This window comes from Miniopterus natalensis, chromosome 13 (assembly GCF_054644295.1).
Source record: "Miniopterus natalensis isolate mMinNat1 chromosome 13, mMinNat1.hap1, whole genome shotgun sequence".
Taxonomy (NCBI): domain Eukaryota; kingdom Metazoa; phylum Chordata; class Mammalia; order Chiroptera; family Miniopteridae; genus Miniopterus; species Miniopterus natalensis.
This window is the reverse complement of record NC_142093.1, coordinates 13,940,174-13,966,906: the sequence shown is the minus strand read 5'-3', so window position 1 is coordinate 13,966,906 and position 26,733 is coordinate 13,940,174. Positions and strand designations below refer to the sequence as shown.

At 46.9% G+C, this 26,733-nt stretch overlaps 1 protein-coding gene across 1 annotated transcript in view; it reads left to right on the top strand.

Annotated features, from left to right (window-relative positions):
• Positions 1-240: 240 nt before the first annotated feature.
• Positions 241-26,733, top strand: part of GALNT14 (polypeptide N-acetylgalactosaminyltransferase 14) — a 157,279-nt gene continuing 130,786 nt past the window's right edge. Inside the window, exon 1 of the mRNA XM_016219015.2 lies at positions 241-366. Within this exon, the coding sequence (XP_016074501.1) occupies positions 241-366 (126 nt within the window). The remainder of the gene's footprint in view (positions 367-26,733) is intronic.

The following is a 26,733-nucleotide window of genomic DNA, read 5'->3' as shown; positions in this document are numbered from 1 at the left end:
GTCCAGCTCGGCCGCCCCTCGTCCCCTCCCTGCCGCGCCTCGGGGCGCCCCGCTCCCCCACCCCTGCTCGCTTCTGTCCGAGGCGGGCGGGGCGCTCTGCGGGTTCCCGCAGCCCCCGCGCCGCGCTCCCGGGCTAGCGCTCCCGGAGCGGGGAGCTCTGGGGAACTCCTGCCCCGCCGGCCCTGACCGCCAGGGGGTGCCCCAGGGGCGCCGCTCCGCCGAGAGAAGGCAGAGGGGACCATGTGGCGCCTGTCTCGCCGCTTGATGCTGCCGGTCTTCGGGGTGCTCTGGATCACCGTGCTGCTGTTCTGGGTAACCAAGAAGAAGTTGGAGGTGTCGACGGGACCTGAAGTGCAGACCCCCAAGGTACGGGGTGTGGCGGCGCGCGGGGCGCGGGGCGGCCGTTTGCGGGAGGGCGCGCAGCTCGCGCGCGGGGTTTGCAGCTCCCAGGAAGCCAAGGCGGGGGTCTGGGTCCTGTGAGCAGGTAACCGGGCGCCGGAGGCGGCCACAGGGTATTATTTCTGGATTTAGAAAAGCGCTGGGGCGTCTGCGGACTCGCGGCGTGTGAAAGCGGGAGTGGGAGTGGGAGTGGGCGGTGGGCGCTGGTCGCGGCCCGAGCGGCGCTCTCAACTTGCGCAGCGCGCGGGGTCCCGGGCGGAGCGGGCGCTGCGGCCGGGAGGCCCGAGGGCGGCGGTCTGGGGACGCGGGGGAGCCGCGGGCGCTGGGGTCCCGCGCAGGGCTCGCCCGCGTGGCGGCCGCGCTGACCGCCTTGGTTCCCGCGGCCGCCAGGCCCAGGCGCGGAGGCCGGAGGCCCGGGGGGCGGCGCGGGTGCGTCTCGGGCGGGCGCCCTGCGGCTTCCTGGGGCCGCTGCTGCTCTTATCCCTGCTTTATTCATAACAGTCCCGAGCCCTTCGGGTGCACTGGGAATTGAAACAGCGCTAGAGTCTGTAAAAACAAACTCCTTGGTATTGGTGGGGAGTTGGGGAAATGAGAATCCAAGTGGCTTTTCAAACTCCTACCCAGTTCATCTGAGCAGAGCCAGAAGGTCCTTCCTTCAGGCTCACTTTTCCCTCTGATTCAGAGCTCCCATCCCTCAGCCTCTCTCTTCCACCACCTGGCTGTGGGACACAGAAGGAGGCCTCCGGGTTTCCTGAGCAGCCAGGCAGCATTTATGACCTGGGTCCAGAGCAGTGCTCTAGGGACTGGAAAAAGCCCTTAGGAGAGCTCAAGGTCCAAAGCAGAGACTGACAGCAGAGGGGAAGGGGGGAGGGTCTCTCCCCAGTCAGTGCAGCCCAGAGGACTCGCGATGTGCCAGCTAACACAGCGGGTGCCTCTTCGTAAGCAGCTGTGTGAGTTGCGTGGTATTACCCTTATTTCACAGGCGAGGAAACAGGCTCAGTCTTTAACTACCTTGCCTGAGGTCACTCTACTGATCTGAACTCGGACCTTGGATATTCGGGATCTTTCTACTATATCTAGGTACCTCTCAGATCCCCTTTTAACTAAGTCTTCTGGCACTTAGGTTTTGGAATCTTGCCAATTCTCAGTTGCATTTCACAGGCATTTTTGGTTGGTCGGCCATGTTCCATCGCTGTGCTAGGTGCTGCGGGCACAGAGATGCAGAACTTACCCTCTGGGGTTGGATTTGCTCATTAATGGACGGACCGTACAGCGTGCTGAAAGCCAAGAGGGTCTCAGTGCAGTTGGTGCCATGGGAGCCTGGGGACTTCCTGGAGGAGGAGGACTTACCTGAGTTGAGAAGGATGACCAGTTGGTACACCAGTGGGTAGGGAGGGCATCCCAGGCAGAGACTGCACCAAGCAGGCTCTGAGGAATGACACAGCATGTTGTGTGAGTTCGGCAGAATTGGAGTGTAAAGCAGGTGGCAGATGTCAGGGATGAGGCTGGGGAGGTCACTGTATGTGGGTCACGTTGGGTAGGATCTTGTGGGTGCTAGGGGGCCTTGAGGGGGTACTAAGCAGGGAAGTGGCGAGGTCAGACTCATGACTTCAGACAGACTTTAGAGCACAGAATCAGTTTTCTCATGCACCTCAGACCTGCCTGTAGATCCCTAGAGCCCTTGTCCCTTCTCCCCGGGTGGTTCTGCTGCTTGTGGTGCAGCTGGTGACGCCTGTGGGGCCGTGAACTCTGTGCTGCGTTGAACCTCATTACCCCAAGTTTACTTTTTCTTAGTTTGCACCCGGGACCTGGGACAAGAGGTTTCCTTGTTTGTGCATTGCCCTTCCTCACTTGCCTCTTCTCACCGCGGCGTGCACTGAACACACATGTATGGAACAAATGCCGCTCTGTGCCAGGCTCTGAGCCAGGCTTGGAGGCTGCCGTGATGATGTCCCTGCCCTTTGGGGGGCTCTCACAAGTTCCTGGGGTAGGCAGCATTACAAACCAATGGGGAGCGTGGGGAGTGGTCTGATATCAAAGTCTGGGCTTAGGGCTGTGCAGTCACGGAAGATGGGGGGGGTGGCTTCTAGTGTTGACCAATTGCTCTTCGTCTTAACACCCTATCTTCTCCTTCCCCCCCTTTCCTGTGTCTGTTATAGCTACCAGTTCCAGAGGCTTTAAGAATCTCGATGCCTGTTGTTAAGCGCCCCTCCTTCCCTCAGTGTGTTTCTCCTTCCTGCTTTGCCCCTGCAGGGAGGCACTGTGTGCGCTCCTGGGTGTGTTGGGGCCTGGAGGGCGAGCGCCCCTCTGTATCATGTGTGTCCGAGAACTGAGGGGGAGAGACAGAGAGCCCGTCTTAGCCCCGGAACAATTTATTCCCATGGCTGACCCGCGGTACAGGAAATTCGCTCGCCCCGTCCGAAGGAGCGCGGTGGTTCCCACACCTGCCTGCGTGCCAGAGTCGCCTGTAGAGCTGGTTTGCCGCACACACCTTGGGGTTTATGATTCCGTGGGTGTGGGGGAAGGCTCGAGAGTCAGCATCTTTGCAAGTGTGAGTCTGGAGCAGCTTGCTGATGCGAGGGCGTGCGGGAGCTCGGTGAGGACCGAGCGTGTGGGCTTTTTTGTAGTTCCGTTGGCCCGTGTAAATCTGCCAAACGGTTTCATTTTCTTGAGTTTCTGGTGGGCCGGGCTTGTGTGAGGGTGTGCACTCATGTGAAATAAAAACTGAGCCTTTGCACAGCGCTTTCCAAGTTCACGAACTCCATTTTACACATATTAACTCCTTTAATCTTCACAACTACTGTATAAGGCAGACAATACTCTTACGCTGATGAGCCTGAGTAATGAAGTTACATGACTGGCCCAAGATAACAAGGCTCTGAAGTGGCAGCATCAGGGACAAGAATGGAACAGGATCATTCTGAGAACTGCCCTCCCACGTGCTCCCTCCATGCCACCGTGCCGCGGGGACTGCCTGGTCTGCACTTGTGGGTGATGGTGTGAGGTTAGGGATGTTTGGGGCATGTGCCCCCCAGCCCACCCTCCAGGGCTTTGGTGGCTCATCCCTAGACGCTTGCCTTTGGAGAGCTGCAGGGGGTTGCTGTGATTTGTGAGGGAACCACCTCAGAGGGGAACCCCCCTCTGCCCTTGGAGGAGGCCATCTAGGGTGGAGGGGGCTCCTCTGGTTGGACAGAGGACACCTTGGTGGGGAAGGTCCCATGGGAGGCTGCACCTAAAGGTCGCAGACGGTTGCAGCACCTTTGGGTTAGAAATTGTTTGCCAGGGCAGGAATTGTTTCCTCAGCCGTAGGAGTTTGGACATTTCCTGGGATATTTGTCTATTGTAGGAAAACGCCCCCTCAATGTTGGGTGAGTTCGGTATTGTAGGTTTTCCTAGGAGACACTCATGCATAATCATGCAGAGAGCTCTCGCCTTGGACACGTCAAAGCCTCGGGGAGCTTTTCCTCCTGCCTCGGCTTCTTCCCACTGTGGGGTTAGGGTCAGCTTATTTTCCAAAGCAAGAGCAGTGGGCTCCCTTTCCTTAAAAATATTTGGAGAAATTGGGAATGGTGGAGGGATTAGAGAAGAGAGGTCTGTGGCGAGGGCTCCTGGGCTGGGGCCCTCCTGAATTTTAGATTCCATGCAGCAAATTGCCTTCACTGGGGTCCGCTACAGGTTCCAGTTCTGGTCCTCCAGGCCCTGTCCTCTGTTCTTCACAGCGTCAGGAAACATCCTCATTTGTCTAGTGATGGGATCTCTGAAGTGGGCCTGATAATAAAATAAAACCTACGCCTGGTCACAATCCAAGTGATGCGGAGAAGGCATGCTGCACTACTGGTTGAAGAAAATTAATTGAGTTTTTTCCCCTTAGTTTCAAGAAGGGCTGGTTCTATTAATAGCTCAAGTAAAGATTCCTTTAAGTCTGACTTTGTAATGTTGATTCTGTTCTTTTACCCAGTCCCCTACCCCCAAATTCAGTGAGCTTTAATTCCTGATTGGAAAGCATTTAACAAGTTTGATATCTTAACTCAAACTGCATTTTAGCAATAAATATGGTACCACTAACAAATATCCAAAAAATGTTTTCGTTTCTTTTCTCCCCTACTATTTATTTGCCATTTGGAAAATTCTGCAATAAATGACAGAATTTTTTAAAAAAGAAGAAAAACAGCAAATTTGTCTCCCATTTCCTAGAACTAAATTTAGTCCAGGGGCTTAGGCTTTAGTAAAAGCAAGAAAAAAAAAATTTGAGGCCTGAGGAAAGGATTGGAAATGTGAAGGCTGTGAACAGAGTGCCTCGGGCCCATGTAAATGTATTTGTGCTGTACTAGAAATACAGCAAACACTACGAGAAGAGAACTTGTCTTTCTGTAATATTTGCATACCACAAATGCCTGCTGTGTATGACACTGTTATTTTATTCCCCATTTAGTAGATAATTTCTCCCATCAAAAAAATCATGAATTTCAGAGAGAGACCCTATTAATCTGCTGATGTTCAGTGCATGCATGCTTTACTCTGTCCAGGGAATTTTGATTCTGGCGAGACCAGAAGTAGGGCATTATCAGAAGAATGTTTATCCTTTCATTGGCTCCTGTGTCTGAGTGGGGCCCCGGGCTGTTTTCCCCTCTAGCAGGTTCCTGGAGCAGGTGGTGGGATGGTGTTGCCTGGTGGCCCAGCAGTGGCTGCTGTGATAGGCTGGGAAATAGGAAAGTAGGAGGTTGGAACCTCAGGTATTCAAGAAATAGTACGCCTTTGTTTTCTAGATATCAACAAGCTTTAAACAAACAAACAAACAAACAAACAAATGGGAGTTTACCCATCTCCCCTTCCAATCCCATCAAGTTGGTGGGAATTTCTCCTTCCTGGGTCATTTTTGGCAGCCCTGGGGTGTCTCATGTCCTAGCTCTGTTTCCCAACCAGCACTCTCCCCAGGTCCTGGTGGGAGGCCCTACCCCGGGGACCCACACATCTGTTTTAAGGGAATCTCTTTGAGTCAGTCTGGGGAGCTTTCTCGCTCCCTAAACCCATATTTCCCTAATTGGCCTGGAGCTTTTGGAAACAAAAACCAGGAATCCTTGTCTCTAATGTTCCTGAAAGCACAGAACGATTCCTGCTCAAATCAGAGAAAACAAAGGGGCAAAACCAGGAAGGAAAGAGCAATTAATGTCCCTGTCACAAGCCTCCCCAGCCTGTCTAGGGACTACCCTTTTTCAAGGTTGCTCATCTATTTGTATCATTTAAAAGTGTTAATTTCCACTCATCAGAGGTCATTTATAAACCGAACAGGGACAGAATGAGGCTGTGCTGGCTGATGCCTACAGCCCAGGGTTTCCACATGGCCTGTTCACATGCTCTCTTGTCTGCGATGTTTGCCTGCGCCCTTTCCCACTCCGCTCCCATCACAAATGCCCCAAAGTCCTATCCATTACCAGGCACCCAGGAACACATTTTGAAGACATATGTTGCTGTGCCCTTGTTTAGTGTCTAATGTTCATAGTTTTGTCGCTGTTCTAGAGCATCTCAAAGTCCCCGTGCATTTTTGGGGAAAAGAATCTGAGTTAGAAAGCAGGGACAAATTCCCAGCTCCTCTCTTAGAGGAAGACTGTGAGCCCTGCCATAGCTTTTGCACATTCCACCCCGGAGACCAGCATTCTAGACCTGCCATCTGTTTGGGGACGTGAGTCTGGCTGTGCCCGTGCCCTCTCCAGCTGGCCGCTGACTCTTCCCATTTGCCTGCAGTGACCCGAGCTGGGTGGTCAGCCTTCCTCCTCTCGTGGACCTCAGAGACTCACACTGTTCACTGTCCTCTCCTGGTAGCTCCCATGGTGTCGTGATCAAGTGTGCTTTCACTTTCTGGGCTTTCTTAGACACGTGGCAGCTTGGGCATCTCTTTCTGGCACGGGGAGTGCCAGGGACAATGCAGGTCCTCTCTTCTGGCTCAGTCTCCTCAGCTGTGAAATGGGAGCAGCGTGAGACGGCACTGCCTGCCTCCCACGTGCCCTGTGGCAGTCTGAGTGGCTTCGGGTTACTTGTGAACACCTCTAAAGCAGACCTCATGGCTATCCATAATTATACCGCAGATACTCGGTGTCTATTGCTTATCTTTTAATTATTTTACCAGAAACGCTAGATTAACCAAAAATAAATCAGTCTCTGAGTCCTCAGATGTTGAGCTGATTAAAAAAGAACCCCTTTGGGATACTCAAGCGCGAGTGAACACACACACACGCACACACACACACTTGCGTGCGCGTGCATGGGCACCCTGGGGGATTCTGCAGAAGCTCCTGAAATTTGCTGGCTCTGGTATTTGGTGTTTCAGAATAAATGGCCTGATGTGACCTTCTGGGGCAGCAGCCTGCATTTGGCAGCAGCTGCTGCCATCATAGGACCTAATGAACACTAGGAAGCTGAGAGCGAGAGAGAGGAAGAGATCTCTACAGTGTGAGAGATGTATGTGCCACCCAAGGAGCCCTCTTTCCTTCTGCGTTTCTTTCCGTGCAGTCCTCCTCCCTTCATCGCAATCCTCCTCGTACTCACATCGCCTGCCAAGCTAGTGGGGTCTCGAGCAGAGAGCCCCAGAGCACTCGGTCAGGAGCTCTAGGGAGAAGTCTCGGGCCAGGAGCCCCGTGCTCCCCTGCAGGCTCCAACCGAGGTCAGGGGCAGCCTGCCTTGCCGCTGCTCTGGACACAAAGGCGGTTCTTTCTGGACACAAAGGCAGCCTCTCTGGGCCACCCTGAGCCAGTGTGTTCAGATGCCTTCACATCAGCAAGAGCCCTTTTTGTAGGAATTAAGGGCCATTTGAACCCACCGCCTTCTGGAAGACTCTGATTTTCAGGCACAAAGTCTCTTCTGCACACCGTTTCCGGGAGACAAGATTAGGCACTTAAGAAAACAATTAAATTCTCCTCGTGTCACTTGTTTTCACTGTAAGCATTACAGAGATCTTTTAAGGAAATGCCAGGGAGACCGACATGCTCACGTGTTCCTGCCTCGGATTTGAATGGCAAGAGGAAGGAAACGCCCCCAGCTGCCTCTTCTGATGATCCTGTTGTTTAAACCCAGTTCGCACCTCATTCCAGGCCAGGAGAGAATGGGAAACATCTGTAGGACTGCTGTGACTGCCCCATCTCGGCTGCTCTCGCCAAAGGGACAGCTCTGTCCCTTTCCTCTGTCCTCGCCAAGGTTTAGAAATTACGATTGTTTCCCCCCTAGGGTCCAGGCTGAAGATCTATGTGTCTTCTCTTGTTCCTGTGAGAACACTCTAATCATTCATCCCCCCGCCCCTGGCCACAGAGACTGGTCTAATCAATATTTATGCGCCCATCACTCGCAGCTGCCTAATGGGTGCCCAATTCCTTGATGGCCATTGAAAAATTAGCTTGCGCCTGTATTTTAGGCTCATTGTTTTCTAGGATCTTGGTGGGGAGATCAGACCACGTGGTCCACGGATGAATTAAGCCACCCAGATAATTGGCTGTTAATAGATGGCCAGTTGATGGCTGCCAGCTGGGTGATGAATTGACTCTGGTCCTTATGGTGGGCTGTGGTCCCCATCAGAAGAGGGCCAGCCCGGAAGACTCGAATGATGAAAGGTGAATCAGGATGACAGGTAGCTTCTTTCCTCCACCACTTCGTGGGATGTTTTTTACAGTTTACAAAGTGTTTTTCTTCACAAATGCCTCATGTGATCCTTCCTGCCATCCTGTGAGCTGGATGTTATTATGACTCTCATTTTCTGAAGTATGATGAATCAGGTGATAAGAGGAGGAGACTGGCAAGCTCGCCCTACCAGTGAGTGGCCTTGAACTCACTCTTTGGAGTATAGAGCACGTTCTGTTTGTGTTATGCCCATGCTACTTAGCTTCCTTTTCCAGGGGAAATAAAACATATTTTATCTATGCGTGTATGATATGTATATTTTCATATGGACAGAAAGCGAGGACTTTTGCTGAGAAATGACTCTCTACCTCTGATTAAACACCAGAATTGCTTTTCTGCACACTGAAGGGAATTGAGCAGTGAATTAAGGGAAATAGAGAGCCTGTCTCTGGAGGGCCACTGAGGGGCCAAGAAGATGCTAGATTTTCCTCCAGGATCAGCCAAGTTTAACCCCCTTGCAGCCCTTAGAGAAATGTCCCACAGGACACTGCCTTCTATGGGAAGATGCTGGGCCCAAGTGGTAGACTTGGGGTCGCAGGAGAAGAGGAGAGAGGCTCTCCCACCCCCTCAGTCCTGTGGTTGCCCCTGGCTCTGTCCTTACCTGGTGAGCCCACGCTGGGAAGCCATCTCCTGCCTGGCCCCTGGGGTTTGACAGCAGAAATGAGGCTATATTGTCATTCAAGAGGCCACTCAACTCTTAAGTCAACAGGATTGTGCAATTAATGCAGAAACTTGATTGGAATCCCTCTGGTGATGAATGTGGTCCTTAAAGAATCAGAAGCCATTCCCCTCTAAGGAAAAATGTCAATTGAAAGACCTTAATATAGTCTGTTTGAAATGCAAGGCAGTTGTGGGGGGAATGACTCCAGGGAGGTGTCCTTAGAAGACACGCAGCATCGCTTGAGATCCTCCCTTCTGGCCGACAGAGGGCGCTCTGCCTGGGTCTGGCTGTTTCGCCTTGAATGTCCTCTTGATGACGACTCGATTCAGCTCATTCTGTGCAGATGGCCTGCTGGGTCTGCTCGGTACCGGACAGGGCTCAGCCACTTTGTGGCTGCTTTGGTGGCTGGGTGTGACTCACATAGTTGCGGCTCATTTTTTGATTAATCTTATGAAAGCATAAAATCAGGAGAATGCTAATGTCTTCCAGGGTATTTTGTCTGCAGTTCAGGTAAACTATGGTAGGGCTCACGCTGTATGGACTGAATAACAGTCTCTACTGCGAGATCCCCAGCGGAAACATGACTCTCACTCTTCTGCACTTCTACTGATAATGGCAGCTTTAAAGGGGGCTGTATTTTTCAATTGTGTGCATGGAGTAAGAACGAAAGAAATGCAAACCTAGAGAACTCTGATGTTTGCCTTCTCTGCTTGGAGGCCCTAATGGTTTTCTAATCATTTGCTTAATTCGGGATCAGATCAACTCCCTGTAATCCTCTCTGTTTATTGTTAAATGAGATTATGGTTTTAGCTTTTCTCTTAAAACTAAGCATATTTTCTCTTGGGAAACTTTTTGGCGGTGTCTACTAAAGCTGAATGACCTCACAATTCACTCCTAGCTATAAACCCAACAGAAACGTGTATGAATTCCAGTGAATGTCATGGACTCAGATCGGAGTTGGCAAATATTTTCTGTGAAGGGCCAGGTAGTAAGTATTTTTGGGTTTTTAGGTTCTACAGTTTCTGTTGTAAGTAGTCAGCTGCACTGTTGTAGAGTAAAAGATGGCATGTGAGGAATGAGGGTGGCTGTGTTCCAATAAAACTTTATTTATGGACACTGAAATTTGAATTTTATATGTTTTTCATGTCTCATGAACTATCATTCTTTTTTCGGTATTATTTCCAAATATTTATAAATGTAAAATCCATTCTTAGTTTGCAGGATGTATTAAAACAGGTGGCAAGGCCAGATTTGGCCTGAGGGCTGTGGGATCCCATTTATATAATGTATGAAAACAGGCAAAACTAAGCTGTGATGTTGGAAGTGTTTCATGGTGATCCCTGGGCGGGGTTAGTGACTAGAAGGGAGCAGGGGGGCACTTGGGGAGAGCTGGTACTGTTCAGCTTCTTAGTCTGGGTGCTGGCTACACAGATGTATTCACTTCGTGAAAATTCATTGAAGACATGCTCTTTTCTGTTTGTATAATAACCCACCCTAATGAAAAGTCCAAAAAGAAAAAATCTGAACCTTGTATGGCTTCTGACTCTAGGTTTTAGCACCTCATTTTGGCTTGGAGTGCATTGTGTTCATTTTTGTATAGCCGCTGGTTTCTGCTTTCTGATAGGAGAGTCTTTGTGGAGAAAGGTCTGTATATGTCTCTCTAGTTTCCCCGATCTGATTCCCGTTTATAGACAGGGAGACATTTAATACCAGCCAACCAAAGTCTGAGTATGGTGATGAATGAGTGTTAACTTTAGTTGCTGGATCATAGGAAGCTGGGGAAGGGTCCTGGTGGAGAGCAGGGCAGAGGGAGGGCCTTCAGGACAGTGAGAACCATGAGTAGGACTTCAGCTGGTACAGCTGCCCCATAGTGAGTTGGGGCTGAAATCTACTTGTGTTTATAGTAAGAGATGGAGGCTTAATTGCAGAGAATGGAACTATATGGCTCAAGCTCCTGGTTTGTAGAAAACCAACTTTTATTTTTTTTGCATCTGGGGGAAGAAAGCAGAGAACTAACAGTCTGAACTCCTAGTAAATATCAGGCACCTATTCTGTATGTCAGTCATCTATTCATAATAAATCACTTTGTTTTTCAGATGAGCATCAATGCTTAGGGAAGTTAAGTGACTTTCCCAAGGTCATGCCGCTCATGTGTGGAGGAGCTGGATTCCAAGCCAGATTGTCTGGCCCCAGAGCCTCCCTCTTTACCCTTCACCCTGCTCATCCCATGCTTTCTCTCTCCTCACAGTCACACTCAGTCTAGTCTCTTAATACATTTTCCCCTGAGCAGCCAGACTTTATAGCCCGTCTATGTTCTGCTTCCCAGAATTGTACACACTTGTTTAGACCACAGCTGTTGAGTGAAATGGTTTTATATCAGAAGCTATCTCTTCCAGGACAAGTCTTTTTAAAACAATAGTCAAAGAGAAAACTTTACGGCATTTTCAAAGAGAGATATATTAGGCTTTCAGCACTATTTGACATCCCTTATGAATAGTTTTCTCCTACAGATGACTAGGAAGGTTTCTGGTCCCAGGGTTAACTTTTTAAAAAAGGAAGTCTCCATGGTGTCTAATTCTGGGGAGTGCAAAGGTGCTTTAGGCACACCTCAAGACAGATTCAGGAGGGGACAGTGAGGACTTGATCAGCAGATGCAGAAGATGCACAGGCCTTTTTTTTTTTAACCAGTGGATGGTAAACACTCCTCACATCACCCTTCAGAGAGGAACAGTCTTGTGTCTGGCATAATAGCACCAATTATTTGGTTGTTTGTACTGAGGAGTTGAAAGCTATCATGTGCCGGGAAAATACTCAGCATGGAGCAGTAATTATGGATCAGCTGATGATAAAAGATGCATTGGATTGACTGCTAATTAGATTATTAGCACCAAAAACAAATACCTGCTATGAACCATAAATAAGCTGCATTTATGATATTTTCTATTTTTAATGCATATTCCTTTTTATAATATGCAATTTTCTTCTTTTTCTGTGCCAAGCCTTTCCATTTTCCCCAGTCGTATTAAGCATATTTGTTTATTGAGCTGTAATCAAGCCATTTTCTTGTTTCCTCCCGTCTCAGAAGGGGCTGAGAGAGCTGACATGTATCGAGCGCCACATGGCAGGCCCTCTGTGGAGCGTGTTAGATCTTCTCAGGGAGGAAGTCAGGGCTATTCCAGAGCAGGAGCCAGGTCTTTCCCGTGGGCACAGAGTCTCGGTTAAGGGTTGGGATGGTAGGGTTTTCCCGGTGAAATCCGTGGTAGAGTTAATTGTCAAAGAAGTGACCTGGTTGCTTTCTGTGGCACTTTGAGGCTAGATTCTTTTTATTCTGGATTCCAGGAGGGTGGGATGGGCATGGGTGCTGCAGGTGACTGTACCTCCCTGCCCTCCCCACCAATCCGTCATCTTCCTACAAGTAGGTTGAGTGTGTGTCCCCAGCAGTGTGACGTTCCAGCTGTCTTCCTGTCCAGGTGGCTGTCAGTTGAGCTAATTAGTGGCAGAACTGAGACAGGCCTGTGTGAGGCCGGAGCCCCTGCTGGGGTGTCATTGGGGTCATTGGCAAGTGAGAAAGACAGTGCACCCCTTGAAGGAGTTTTTCCCTTTGAGTGTCTACCCAGTGTGGGGGTCCAGAGTGGGCAAATTCCCCTGCACCAGCCATTGGGTCAAGCTCATCAGTTCATCGGCAGATGGATAGGGGCACTGCTGTGTGGGGAGCACCGTGCAGGAGACGGCAGACCCGGTTCCACTCTCCGTGCCCAGGGTGAACTCTAGGGAGCGGTGGAGTGGAGCAGCGGCTGGTCCCTGGCCTCTCCTGTCTCTAGAACTCTGCCTTCCTCTTGGATTTGAAGATGTGTCGCTTCGTCCCTAGAGAGACATAACTGTGTCGCTAGGATGACTATTTAATGGCGAAAGGGACTGCAAGACGGATTGAAGTCTTTTCTCTCCTTTGCGTCAAAGTGAAATGTGAGGTGGAGGGGATGGAGGGAATGTTCATGCCGGTTCATGGGATCCAAGTTTGAGATGATTGCTTTTGAATTTCCTAGGAGTTGTTCTGCAAGGCTGAATTTCATGCCACTCTTCTGTTAGCTCAGAAACTGGGCTTGAAGTTTAATCTCATCCCGAAAGCTGTTGCACGAACACGGGAAGCTGTTATTCCGCAGGGCCTCTTAGTAGAAGAAGGATTCCAGGCGGTCTTTTAAAGTTATTTCAGTGATTTTTGAAGTGTGTTTGCTGGAGTCCACTTGTCCCCCAAGTGCCTGCTGTTCGAAAAGTGTAGTGCTAGAGGAAGGACATCGGGAAAGGAAAACCAACTTCAGGATGGAAAGTAGGCTTACTGAGCAGCCGGCTTCGGTTTAATTAGCCAGGAGGACCTCTCGTGGGCTCTGCTGTGTTCTGGGCACCCTCGGCCAGGGTGAGCTCATGGCAAATTGAGACCCCTCTCCTGCTGTTTCTGGATGGCTTGTGAGCTAAGGATGGTTTTTTACATTTTTAATGAAAATTATATGAAATTCAAATTTCAGTGTCCATAAATGAAGTTTTATGGGAACACAGTCACACTTTCCTTTGTGTATTGTCTGTGGCTGCTTTCACACGACAATGGCAGAACTGAATCGTTGCAGTGGGGCTAGCTGGCCCACACAGCCAAACTTTTAGGTGGCCCTTTATAGAAAAAGCTTGCTAACTCCTGCCCTGGACCTTTGCTTCTCCAAATGTGGTTCATGGACGAGGGGTATTGGCACTGTTTGGAAATTTGTTAGAAATGCTGTAACCTGGACCACTTTGCACCTACTGATTCAAAACCACATCTTAATAAGCCTCTCTGGTGATTCCTGTGCATTGACTCTTGCTCATGAAAAGCTACTGTGAACCGTGCTTCATATGCTGAGGTCTGCAGTTGGTGCTGGATTTCCCTGTTGAATTCAGTTCGATTCTGAGCTCCCATTCTCCTGGTTGGGTGGGGATTTCTCTTCTGCTTACAGTTTCACAAGGATCCGGAAGGCTTCCTCAATGCCCAGGAGTGTGGAAAGAGGCTGAAACTTTCCTGGCATTGTGGTCACGACTGTAACAGCATTGACCATGCCCTGTCATTCTGCTCTTCTCAGGCTCGTGGGCTCCTTGTGATGCCGGGAGCCCCTGTGCCCTGGGTCCCACCTCCCTCGAGGTACCACATGGCCATTTCTCTCTGACCCTCCTACCCACTGGGGCACCCACCACTCTCAGGACTGGATGCCTTTATTGTCCTTTCAACTGGAGGAATTGCCTGTTTCTATCACCCTGTCAGTTATGTATTCTTTCTACCACTATATTTTGCAAACCACCTTCCTGGAAGTAAGAGAGCATCTGGTCCTGGTTATGTGCTGAGGTTGGAGCAGGGCTGGAATAAGAGTGACTGGGACAAATGCATGAGAACAAATTCAGACTGATATTCCAATACATCATCCTACCACACCTATGATATGTTACGATGCAGTCAACACAATCTAGACAGTAGCAAATGTAGGATATCTTCCTGTAGAACAGGAGGTAAATTCTGTAGGAGTTTAGAGAAGGGGAGGTTGTGTGGGCAGCAGGGGCAAGGGAGGTTGAGGGACTCAGCAAGAGTGACCATAGGTCAGTGGAAATCAGAAGCTGGCCAGATTGTGGAAGAGTTTGAAAATAAAGCCATTTGCTTATTTTTGTTCTAAGGTGCAAGTGTGTCTGCAAGTAAACAGAGCTTCCCAGTTGGGAATATTATAGTCTACCCACTGAGGGCTTTGTTCAGGAAATGTTTTGGCTTTAAGGGTTTTAAATGCTCAGAGTACTCTAGTTGCTCTTAAGTGGAGAAGTCAGTGAATTTTTTTTTTTTTTTTAAATCTTTATTGATTTCCGAGAGAGGAAGGGAGAGGGAGAGAGAGAGACAGAAACATCAATGATGAGAGTCGTCATTGATCGGCTGCCTCCTGCACACCCCCAACTGGGGATCGAGCCCTCAACCCAGGCATGTGCCCTGATTGGAAATTGAACCACGATCTCCTGGATCCTAGGTCGACTCTCAACCGCTGAGCCATGCCTGACTGGGCAAGTTAGTGAAATTTGAACTTGGCATTCCCTTTCTCTCACCCCTCAGGCCTTAATGAGAGTTGTGTATGTTCTCTGTTTCTCTAATGATGCTGGCTTTTTTGAACTACCTATTTTCATCTTTAATTCATGTAGCTGCTCTTAGAGAAATGCCCTGTGGAGAATTCATCTTGCCTGTCTACATTCCCTTGATTGAAACCATGGCAGGGTCATGGCCGAAAGTTGCCTAGTCATGCCCTCTGAGGGGGTGTGCTGGGCATCTGAGTTCAGAGGGCCTGAGTCCAGGTACATTAGTTGGAGGAATCGAGAAGTACAGATAGCCCAGCTGGTGTTATCAGGAGGCTGGATCAGGACAAGGACCTGGACGATTTCCTTCTTACATATACCAGGTAGCCCAAGGGCTGATGGATGACCCACTGGTGTTAACTGAGATGTGTGGCTGATCTGCTGTGCCTCTCTTCAAGTTATCCTCTTGGGAAGCTAGACTAGGAAAGAACTTAACACAGTGGATGTGGAAATGTGGTCCTGATAAAGTTTTAAAAAGTTAGGTTAAAAAGGGGGGGGGAGGAATTCAGAATTGTGCCATAGTAGATCCTATTTTGCTTAAACAAGATGTATACTGAAAAAAATCTTTTTTTTTTAAACATATCTTTATTGATTTCAGAGAGAGGAAAGGGGAGGGAGAGAGAGAGAGAGAAACATCAATGATGAGAGAGTCATTGATCAGCTGCCTCCTGCACACCCTGGACTGGGGATTGAGCCCGCAACCCGGGCATGTGCCCTGACCGGGAATCGAACCAAGATCGCCTGGATCCTAGGTCAACGCTCAACCGCTGAGCCACGCCCGGCTGGGCTGAAAAAAATCTTAGACCATCAAAACGGGCAATTTGCAGAAATGGGCATTGCTTATGCTGTATTTCTCATCGCTGCTTATTAATTAATTGATTAATTGATTTAGGGTTATCTTCTCTCTAACTCCCTGCACTCCCCTCCCCCACTTTTAGGTAAACAACATAGGAACCCGGTTAGGTAAGCTTCCACATCTTTCTTTGTGCACCCTGTGATCGGTATGTAAACATAGACAGAAATTTACACGTCTGTTTCGGTCATTATTAACAAGAAGAGAGAGAAACTGATTGTATCGTATGTGCTTTACATCTTCCCCTTCATTTACTCATGCGCCCTGGGCGTCCTCAGGTCAGCTAGCTTATTACTTTTAGTGGCTTCATAATATTCTACAGTAGGGATGTGACATTTTATTCATTCATTTCCTTTTGCTGGGTATCCAGCGTGTCTCATCTCCTGTTACTGCACACATGCACACAGAGCTGCAGGAAATATCTGTGTACACATATTCTTGCATGTTGGTGCTGTTACTTCTAGAGGAGAGATTTTGAGGAGTGGGAGTTCTGTCAAAGGGCGCCCCCCCCCCACTAAGACTGCTTTTAAAACAGTGTAGTAATCCACATTTCTATTAGCAAAGTATGAGAGTACTCTTTCCCCAACATCCCCATTAGCGTAAATTTGTCGTTTTCATTCTGCCAATTAAAGGGTATAAAATGGAATCCTATTGTAATTTTATTTTCCTCTGACTACCAGCGAGCTTCTCATATGTTTATTGTCCTAAAGTGGCTGCTCTTCCGTGAAGTGTCTACTCATAGCCTCTGCCCGTTTTTCCGCTGGGCTGTTTATCTTTTTGTTGTCAATTTTAATTGCTCTTTGTATATTATAGATGGCTCTTTATTGGTCATGTATATTGCAGGGTTTTTTCTCCTAATCAGTTGTTATGCTGTGACTTTGTTTATGATATATATTACCATGTATTTTTTTACTTGTTTTTGTATAGTTAAATATGTCTTTTTAAAAATAGCTGGTGAGTGTTCTGTCTTACTAAAAAGATCTTCCTAACTCCTAGGTTGTATATAAAACATCTTAAATTTCCTCTTCATTATGACTTTTAAATCTTAAGTTCATCCGGATCTTATTTTTATATCTAGTTTGAGGTAGGGATTTAAGTCCATTTTATTCCAAATGGATAGTTATTTTTGTCAAAGCCATTAATTAAATAAACCACCTTTCCCTCAACTAATGGAAATACCATCTTTGTCATATATTTATTTCCCATAAACACTGGGTTTTAGTTCTGGAAGCTCCATTCTATTCTATTGACCTATTTATCTCTCACTATGCCGATATCATACTTTGTACTAGAATTTTCTTATTAAATCTAGTAAGTTACTTGTTAATTAGGCCATCAGATTTATTAGGTACAAAATCAGATCATTATCAAAATGAGTTAAATTTATCTCACTGTTTTGAGTATTTATCTTGATGATTTTATTATCTTATTTTGTCACATTCATGAGAACATGCAAAATGAGATACAGTTGCAATACAGGACTGTGTATTTTTTTTAAATCCTCACCTGAGGACATGCTCATTGATTTTTAGAGAGAGGGGAAGGGGGAAGAGAGAGAAACATCGATGTGAGTGAGAAACATCCACCGGTTGCCTCCTGCATGCTCCCTGACGGGGGCCGGGTACTGAACCTGCAGCCTGGGTATGTACCTTCACTGGGAGTCACACCTGTGACCTTTCAGTGTATGTGACGTGACGACACTCTAGCCGACTGAGCCACACCGGCCAGGGCAGGACTGTTCTTGACTTGAATGCAGTGGCTGTTCACTTTTTACTATTTATTGCCTCACTATTTACTGTTCACTTTTATGTAATATTCTTTATAATATTTGGTAGTTTTCTTTTCCTGTTTTACTTCAAGTTTTTATTAGAAATTATTTTGGATTTTTCTCACATTTTGATTGAATCATAGATATAGTTTTACTGTTTTATTGATGCAGTGAAATATTTTGATTTTCATGTTTTGAACCAACCTTGTATTCCCAAAATAAGCATTATTCAGTTATAGTTTATGTCTATGTATGATGCTGTAGTTTATCTGTTGTAATTTATTTGGAATTTTAACATCTATATTCATAAATTAGATTGATTTGTAGTTTTTTTGGTACTCATTCAAATTTAGGTTTAAGTATATGCTGCTACCATAATTAGGGAGAATGAATGAATTAGGGAGATTTTTTTTAAACATGTGGGAATAGTTTAAATAACTTTGGACTATTTAATGGCCACTTAAAACTCCACTGTGGAAGTGTTGGTACTATTGACTTATGCATGATAGCCCTTGACTATCTTAAATATCTGTTTTTATTTTTCAGTCCAATCTGACAGTGTTTGTATTTTAATAGGAATATTCAGCATATCATAATTAGTGAAATAATTGATATATATTGAATATTTACTATTTACTTTTCTTTATTTTTATCTTTTTCCATTTTATTATTTTTACTAGTTTGGCCAATTAATATTCAACTTCCCTTTTAAAAAATAAATTGGATGTCTTATTATAACATCTGCACCTTTACCTCCCTTTTCAGGACATTTAAATAGATATATCTATAAAAACAAGGTATCTGCTGTTTCCCTCTCCGGGTGAGACGTTTTACTCACTCATTCATTATTGACCTAATAAATCGAGCTTCCAGGAGGACCCACTCCCTAGTCTTTCCTGCACTGAAAGCAGGCAGGCCTTTAGAAGACTTTTATTCACGCCCCCTCCTACCACTCCTGAGGCCTAGGTTTTGCTAAGATAATTCAACGCTTCTAGAACTAAATGTCAAGTTTTTCTTTGCTGAATGCATCTTCTCTTTAAGTATTCTTACTTGTCACTCATATTACATGTTTTCAGCATTTTAATGCTACTGACTTAGTCGACCGTGCAGATTGTAAGTAAAGTCCGTCTGTCATTCTCCACTGTTTTCATCTCACTCATCTCGAGATTTTTGTGTGAATTCATTTGAATTCACACACACACACACACACACACATTTATTTATTTAAAAATTTCCCATTATAGTTGACATACAGTATTACATTAGTTTCAGGGGTAGTTATATTTTCTCTGAACCCTTGCATATCCACAGTTATGGGTAGCATGTGGCTTGGATATCTGGCAGTCTGTGGGCGGTTTTTTAAAAGTTGTTGACACTGTTACAGATGCCCCCCTTTCCCCTCCCTTTGCACTGGTTTCCTCCTGTCTTCGAGACTCTGGTTTTGCAGATGGCAGGTCTGCGTGTGGCTCATTACCTTCCTTTACAAATTACTTGCTCTCTGTTTGGGGGCTACTGAGATTTCCTTCTTCTCCTTGGAACCGAGAAACATACCGTGGACCGTGTCCTTTCTTGCGACTCCTGTAGGGAGCTCAGTTCCATTTGCAGACCGTGAATGCCTGTGGAACATGGGCGTGAGCCCAGGATTTTCTTTTGCCCAGGATTTGCTCAGACGGTGCTCAGCAATGAAGCGAAGTGGTATGTTTGCTCCCCTGCGCCCTGGGTCGGGCTCGTTGCTCTCCAGGAGGACACTTACTGAATGCATAGGAGTGTGACTGTTGCTCTTGAGCTCAGGTCCTCTGTGGAACAAGGAGAGGTGCAAAGAAGAAAAAGGGAAGCAAATACACAGAGCTGGAGAGAGAAGGCGCCCAGCCCCTTCATCAGAGGCAGTGCTGTCTGTGGGACTGTCCTCTTGGCTTCGGGTGGCTTACTTAAAAAATTAAAAGGTAAATATGATATGGGATAGTGGGAAAATAAGTGTAGTAAAAGGAGGAGAGCATCAAATGGAAACTCATCCTGCATAGAAAAAGTGACTAAAGTCAGAGAAAAAGTTGTAGGCAAGTGTCTATCCACCTGTGTCACTCTCCATTTTTAAAAGGCAGAAAGCTCTTATTGTGTATGTGCCTCAGACTCACTGGTTCTCCCGAGGGGGCAGGGATGCAGGGCTGAGCCCTGTGTGGCGTGTGGTAGTTATAGTTTATTTTTGGTGTCGTGGGTGGTAGTGCAGAGGCTTACAGGACAGCTGTCCCAGCCCAACGTGCCTGGGGGCAGGCAGATAGGGGCTCTCCTGCTGTCGATTTTGTGAACAAGTTAAATTCTCCAGATGTTTAGTGAGTGTCTACTGTGTGTCCTGCACTGAACTCAGCAGTGTGGGAATATGGCCCTGAGACCTGTGAAGTTTTGCAGGGTAGCCACCCGGACGGCCCTGCCTTGGGTCCGGGTGTCTTGCTAATGCAGAACCCTGGGTCGGCACGCTGGGCAGCTCAGTGGGGGCATCCCCCACCCCCAACCCCCCATCCTCCAGCTTGCTCTCTTCAGGCTCAGGAGTTCCCCGTTTTAAATCCTCTGACTCTGCAGGAAGACTGCGGAGCGAGGGGTGGTTTGTCTAACCCTCTTACAAATGGGCACGTCAGTGAGGGGAGACTCAGGTACTTGACCCCAAGACATTCAGGGATTTGGAGTTGGAGTCCAAGCTCCCACCTTTTCCCTTAACCCCCTGCCTCAGGCTGAGCCTTGGAAAATCAGGCTCTGGGAATTTGTTTCCTTGAATCTAGTGCCGGTGGGAGAGTTGATATAAGTCTTGCAGAGTCAGAGCAAAAGTCCAATCAGCTTGACATGAATTCCCCCCAAATTTAGAACAGATGGTTTTCTGAGCACTTAGGAATGGAATGTGGTGATTGGCAGGCATGTCTTCCTGTGGTCGCTCCACTGGGAGGTCAGGGGAAGGACATAGTAAGGGTTGCCAACACCTGGCCCATGTGCTGGCACTCTGGCCCTCCAGCAGAAGTGGCACTAATCATCCCCTGTGCCAGCATATGTCCACAGTTTTCATGGAAACCAGCACCACGCTTGGTGTCTCCTGGTGCGCTCTGATTCTGCTTGCTAAAGATCGCCTTCTGGGTAAGACACAGGGTTGTTCTTTCTTTTTGTGACTTTTAAAATCCTAGTGTTTGGAAGATGTGTCCCTTGGCATCACTACAGGTAGGACAGCCTTTGAATTGAGGAGCAGCGGGTGAGTAGAGTGCCCAGAAGTGGGGGCCACGAGGAGTCTGTGTGCTGCTCGCATTGAGAGGGACGGGATGCAATGCGGAGATGTGGCGGATAAGAAATGGAGAGAGGATCTAGATTGGCGATTCGGACACCTGGCAAATGCAGAAATCTTTGGAAAGATGGGACTCAGAGACAAGGAAAGAATAGATTTGTTTTTAATGATTTCAAGTAGAATGGAGCCTGTTCCTGCGATTGTTGGAAATAAAATTGGTTAGAAAATGATGTCAGCAGAGAGCGGCGATTGTGAACCAGGAGAATAAATGAGCTCTGAAATCGCCTTCTATTTTATAAATATTGTTTCTGGAGCTGAGAAAATTGAGACAGATTACTCCTTTTTCTCTCTCCCAAGCCATGGGTGGAGGAAGCCCTGAGTATCCCATTTGGACCTTGTGAGGAGCGTCTCGTCTTGTCCTGGCGTGCTAAGTAGCTTTGTCTGCATTTAGACACGCTCCATTTCCCTTTCAAGGACCACTATCAGCAGTAGCCAATTACAAACACACCTCATAACACATTATTGAGACACACCGCACGCAAATAAGCTGCAGAGATGTGTAATGGTCGTGCCGCACCGCGTCCGTTACAATCTGTCCGGGCTGCCGTCAGGCGGAGGGGCCGGTTGCTGGGTGTGAGCATCTCCGCGTAAGTGTGTTTACGTGTATTTCATTGTCACTGTGTCCTAATTGGACATAATTCGAGCCAAATCAGTTTACACTTTTAAGGAAGGGCAAAGGGCATCACTTCACATTCTCACAGGCTCCCTTTAAGCCAGAGATCCCTTGTCTTTGGTTTTCTGAAAGTATCAGCGCTATTAGCAGCCTGAATTCATCTGAGAACAAGGGCTGATGCATTTTCCGACTCAATGGGTGGCTTCCTTCTGTTATCTGTTTCTTGGGGAGAGGCAAAAGGTAGACGATTTAGGGAAATGTTACTTAGGCTGTCACTTCCTCCACTCTTCCTTCTGCTGGTTTGGTTTTGCAGTGAAAGTTTGCTGTATTTTATTTCCCCAGCCGTTTGCCATTGGCATTGGTTTTGAAGTGATAACAGCATTTTTACATAGTAACAGCTGCATTACAGGCCCTGGTGAAATGGTGGCTGACCACAAAGCCCAAGGCCTTCCTTCCCTTAAAGTGTTAGGGGTGGGATCTAGAAATGAGATAACAGCCAGGCTCAGGGGGCTAAACCAGAATCTCCACTTGTTGAGGCAGGAGGCCTTTAAGTTTCTCAGGCCTGGTTGCTCTCTCTAAATCTGAGGAAGCTGAGGCCAGGGAGAGGAAGTCACCTTCTCAAGAGTACTCAGCTGGTTAGTGGTGAAACTTATCTGGAACCTGGCCTCTTGGCCCCTAGTCCAAGCTCTTTGCAATCTATCTGTTCCAAGCCAGCTACGTTTGCTTCTGTGAAATGCAGAGGTCAGTAGGGAGCTGGGAGCTGCTGACAGGGATGCTGGGGAACCTGTGGGCCCTCTGCCATGAAAACCATCACAGAGCATGCAGATGAGTAACATTTATATTGTGCTCAGACCCCAAGGAAACTTGTTCCATTCTGCAGAGTGTCCTGAATGAGCGCATTTGATTTCAAAGGATTATTTTGTCAAAGGATTGAATTTATCTTCACTCTTTTGGAAAAACGGAATGCCCAGTCCACCTACCTGTGTCATCTTTCTTGAGTTTTGCTCTTGTGGTTCGGGGCCATCCTGGAAGAGGTAGCAGAGGAAAGAGAGAAGAAACCTCTAAGTCAGCCAGAAGTGTTTGCAGTGAATGGGAAACTTGACTGGGTCTTCCAGAGCCTGTTTGTATAGTTGAGTGGGGGACATGTCCAGCCTTCTAAACTTGGAGAAATTTCCGCTTCATACTGCATTCATATGCTCCTTAGTCCTTGGCAGATGAACTGCTTTTGAGTAATTGGTGTTCCATCTGCCACTTCTATTAGTAAGGGTGGTGTTTGTGATGGATGTGGTGATGGTGGAGTCCTGGGGCTTTGGTGATTTGATGTCACCTCTCTGCGGCCTGAAACTTTGGGGTTCACGTGGGTCAGAGGCAGGAGTGTGGGCTTGGTATTTCCTGAACCACACCGCCTGGCTGACGGAGCCTGTGTTTGCTCACAGCCAGGTGGTGGGTGCCAAGTAGTGGCACATTCCCACTGCTACTTTGCAGCCAGCAAGAGAAATGAGATGGGCCAGCCAGCAAGTTGGTATTTTGAAGAATCTGCTCTGTCTTTGGGTGTGAGTGTGGGTGGTGTTGGGGAGGTGGTGAGAGTCTGAGGCGTGGGGTATGATTCTGTCCTAAAGAACCAGCTGTTTCCTGGCTGGTGCTAAGAGGAGCAGGCGCTAAGGGAGAACTAGGACGAGAGGCAAAGCGGTCAGCACCATGGAAAGCACCATGTTTCTAGCCATTTAGGACATTTTTCCTAAGAGCAAGGGGACTTGCTTTATTTTATGCCTGTGCCTTCCATACTCTGCTTTGATAATCTTCAGAATAAGCTAGGAGAAGTGCAGAGGTTCCTCCTGCCCATTCTGCTAACGGGGAGACTGAGGCTCAAGGGGTGACTGGTTTGAGATTGTGGTGAGCTAGCTAGCAGGCTCACAGGCCAACAGGACTTCCAGCACGATATGGTTGTTTGTGCAAACCAACCTCTTCCTCTTCCTGTTCTTGTTTATCATACAAACACAAGAAGAACAATTTAAAAAATTTAAATGTCATTTTCAGTGGAATTTAAAGAATAGATATGATCTGTGGAGTTGTTATTATGTGCAAGGGCTGCCCAGTCGGCTAGGTTTGGAAGAGACCACTAGGGGTGTGTGAAGAGGTTTAGCAGAGTGGCAGGAGGGCCTCGGGCAGTAGATGGCAGACAGTGCCAGTGAAATGCGAGTGTCCCACAGGTGCAGGGGCATCCTGGAGAGCCCCCAGCTATATCCTTTATTTGCAAATGTTGGGCAGGGATAGGCATGAGCAGAACTGAAGGAAGCTGCCTCCTGGGCCTATTTTGCTTCAGAGAAGCAGAGAAAGTGGGTTCATACAAAGGATCATCCAAAAAGACCTATTTGTAGGAAGTAATGTCTCCTACAAAAAAAAAAAGCCCTCCCACTCTCTTTCCCTCCCTCCATCCTTCCTTCCTATTTTTGTTGAGGTATAACATATATACAGTAAAATACACAAATATTTTTAGCTTGGCAAACTTACACATGGGTTCACTTGTGTTACCACCACCCAGATAAAGATCTAGAGTGTTTTCAGCACCCATAAGTATCCCTATGATTACTCCCAGTCATTACTCCTTCCCACAAAGAGAGCTTTTTGTAAATAAAGAAAAGCTACCCTTCTTCCCGTCTCACAGGAACTTCCTGCAAAGAGCTGTTCCAAGAAAGCCCAACTCATGCAATGATAAATTATAAAAGAGAAGGTGAGAGTATTGGTAGAAAGGAGCAAAGATATTATAGTGAAAAATTGTTAACAGTACCCACAAAAATTACCCTCCACATAAGGAACATTCCCAGGAAAATGTTCTTAGGGAACAGATGAAAATTGTAATCAGGTATTTCACAATGAATTTAAAGAACTCAATGAAGCAGTCATTGCTATGAAGAAAAACTACAATGCAGAAAAAAGAGTTCTGGAAGGGATGACAAGATGGCAAGAGGTGAAACGTGAGCTGTCAGAACTCATGAAGGAAATAGGAGAAACAAAGGCAAATCTATCTCAGAAATGACAAAATTGAAAGGGTCTTAAGGGAAAATAGACACTGGAAAATACAGTGTGGGACATAGACAGTGGAAATGAGAAAGGCAAATAAATGCAACTGAAACAGGGAAGCATTAATAAAGATCAGAGCGAAAATGCTTGATATAGAAGACTGGCAGTGGAAATCCAACATAAACATAATTTTAGCCCCTGAAGGAAAACACAAAATAATCGAATAGAACAAATATTTAAAATATAAATTAGGAAAGCTTTCATGACATAAAATAGACTTAAATCTAAATGTTGAAAGAACACAATTTGGATGTTGAGGAAAATTACTCAGAAGAGTTAACACCAAGATACAGACAGCCTTGTAAAGTTTTAGACAGTAAAGATACGGATTGATTCTTCTCTGTTCTCTCTGTCCCTTCTCTCCTGTCCTGTGCTCTCTCCCCTCTTCCCTCCTCTCTTCGCTTCCCTCCTCTCCCCTCTCCTCCCCAGCAGGGTAGGGTGTGTGTTCAAGGGGCAGACACAGAAAGTGGCAAGAATGATTAGTTACAGAGGGCTGATAAGCTAATTTGTTGAGCAAGTGAATAAATATATAGAAGATAATAGGACCCATATTTTCACTGTTAGGAGATTTATAACGTGGACAGAGGGAAGGCTAGAAAGGACCTGGGTGATAGAGTGGAATTAGAGGTAGTATCATGTTTATATACATACATCTGTTTCCTGACTCATCCTGCTGAGGTGAGCTGGAAGCAGTGGAACTGCAGTAGCAGCGTGTACACTTTGAATATTCAGACCCCGGTTTCTGAGTACTGTCCTCCACATAAGGTTACTGGGGACTCCTCAAAGAAATGGCTGATTTAAGGGCTAGGGCCAAGAAAGTGTAAAATGAACCTGAAATATTTTATTTTGCCAGAAAGTCAGGAAAAGATTGGAACGTGTCAAAAGGACACAGAAGCCAGCTTGGAGGAGTTTCCATGGGTCAAATTGAGGTCAATATGAGCATCAAAGTAAATAATGAATATCAGACCACCTATCGAATAAAATAGGAATCCATGAACTCGTGCTGTTATAAGTGGATGAGTAAATAAATAGATAAATGGATAAGTGAATAAGTGAGGGGAGTGGAGAAGGGAAAACTCTTCTTTACAGTAGAGCGCCAACTGATAACTGTAGAGGGGTTGGTGGAAATACATATTCACCACTTGCCAACCACTGTAGTTGATACAGGCAAGAGTTGTCAATGGATGCTAAGTTTGTGGGTGGAGGTTTTGTAAGGATCGGTACATTGGTATCATATTGGCATAATTTCCCACAAAATTGTAATTAGATACAGTGGAAACATGGTAAACTGTCAGTGGTGAAACCTGGCAGATACCAGCTTGCCCAGATGATCAAAGTTCACATCACTGGTGGTGGGATGGGCTGACCTATGGTTCCCCTAGATGTGATGTACTGAGACCATAATGTTTCTGTTGTAGCCTAGAATGCATGGCTTGTGTCTGGTCATGAGGAGACACCAGATGGACTCAGGCCCTACAGAATGAAAAGTCTGCAACTCTTTGAGACTTTGAGAAACTTGAAAAACAGAGAAAGTCTGAGGAACTCTTTCACATTGAAGGAGACTGATGAGCCTTGACACCTAAATGTGACATGTGTTGGTGGGTAAGATCCTGGACAGGGAAGGGAAAGGAGGTGTTGTTGGGACAGTTGGAGAAATCTGAATGGGTCTGTGGATGAGGTCTGTGCTGTGTCAATGTTGATTTTTAACAGGAGGGCGTGTGGTAGACAAAGGAGAAGGGAGGCATTACGTGAGAAGAAAAATCTCTCTCTGAAATCTCAGTAAAATATCATCATCTAGGGAACTTGTGTGGAGGAAGTATAAGAGTTTGTATTATTCTTGCAGCAAGGTTTGAAATTACTTCAAAATTAATAAAAGGATCATCTGAAAGAACAATAAATAGAAAGAAAAGGAAGCAAGGGAAGGAAGGAGAAAGAAAGGAAGGAAGGAAGGAAGGAAGGAAGGAAGGAAGGAAGGAAGGAAGGAAGGAAGGAAGGAAGGAAGGAAGGAAGAAAGATTGAAGGGAGGGAGGGAGGGAGGGAGGAAGGAAGGAAGGAAGGAAGGAAGGAAGGAAGGAAGGAAGGAAGGAAGGAAGGAAGGAAGAAAAGGAAGAATTCATTGGGATTCAGGCAAAAAAATCAAGTTACTTACGAGGAGAGCAATCAGTTCAGCCCTGGTTTCCTCTGCAGCAGCATTCAATGCCCAGAAGACAGTGAAACGTCTACAAGATAACCAGGGAAACTGTGAATGAAA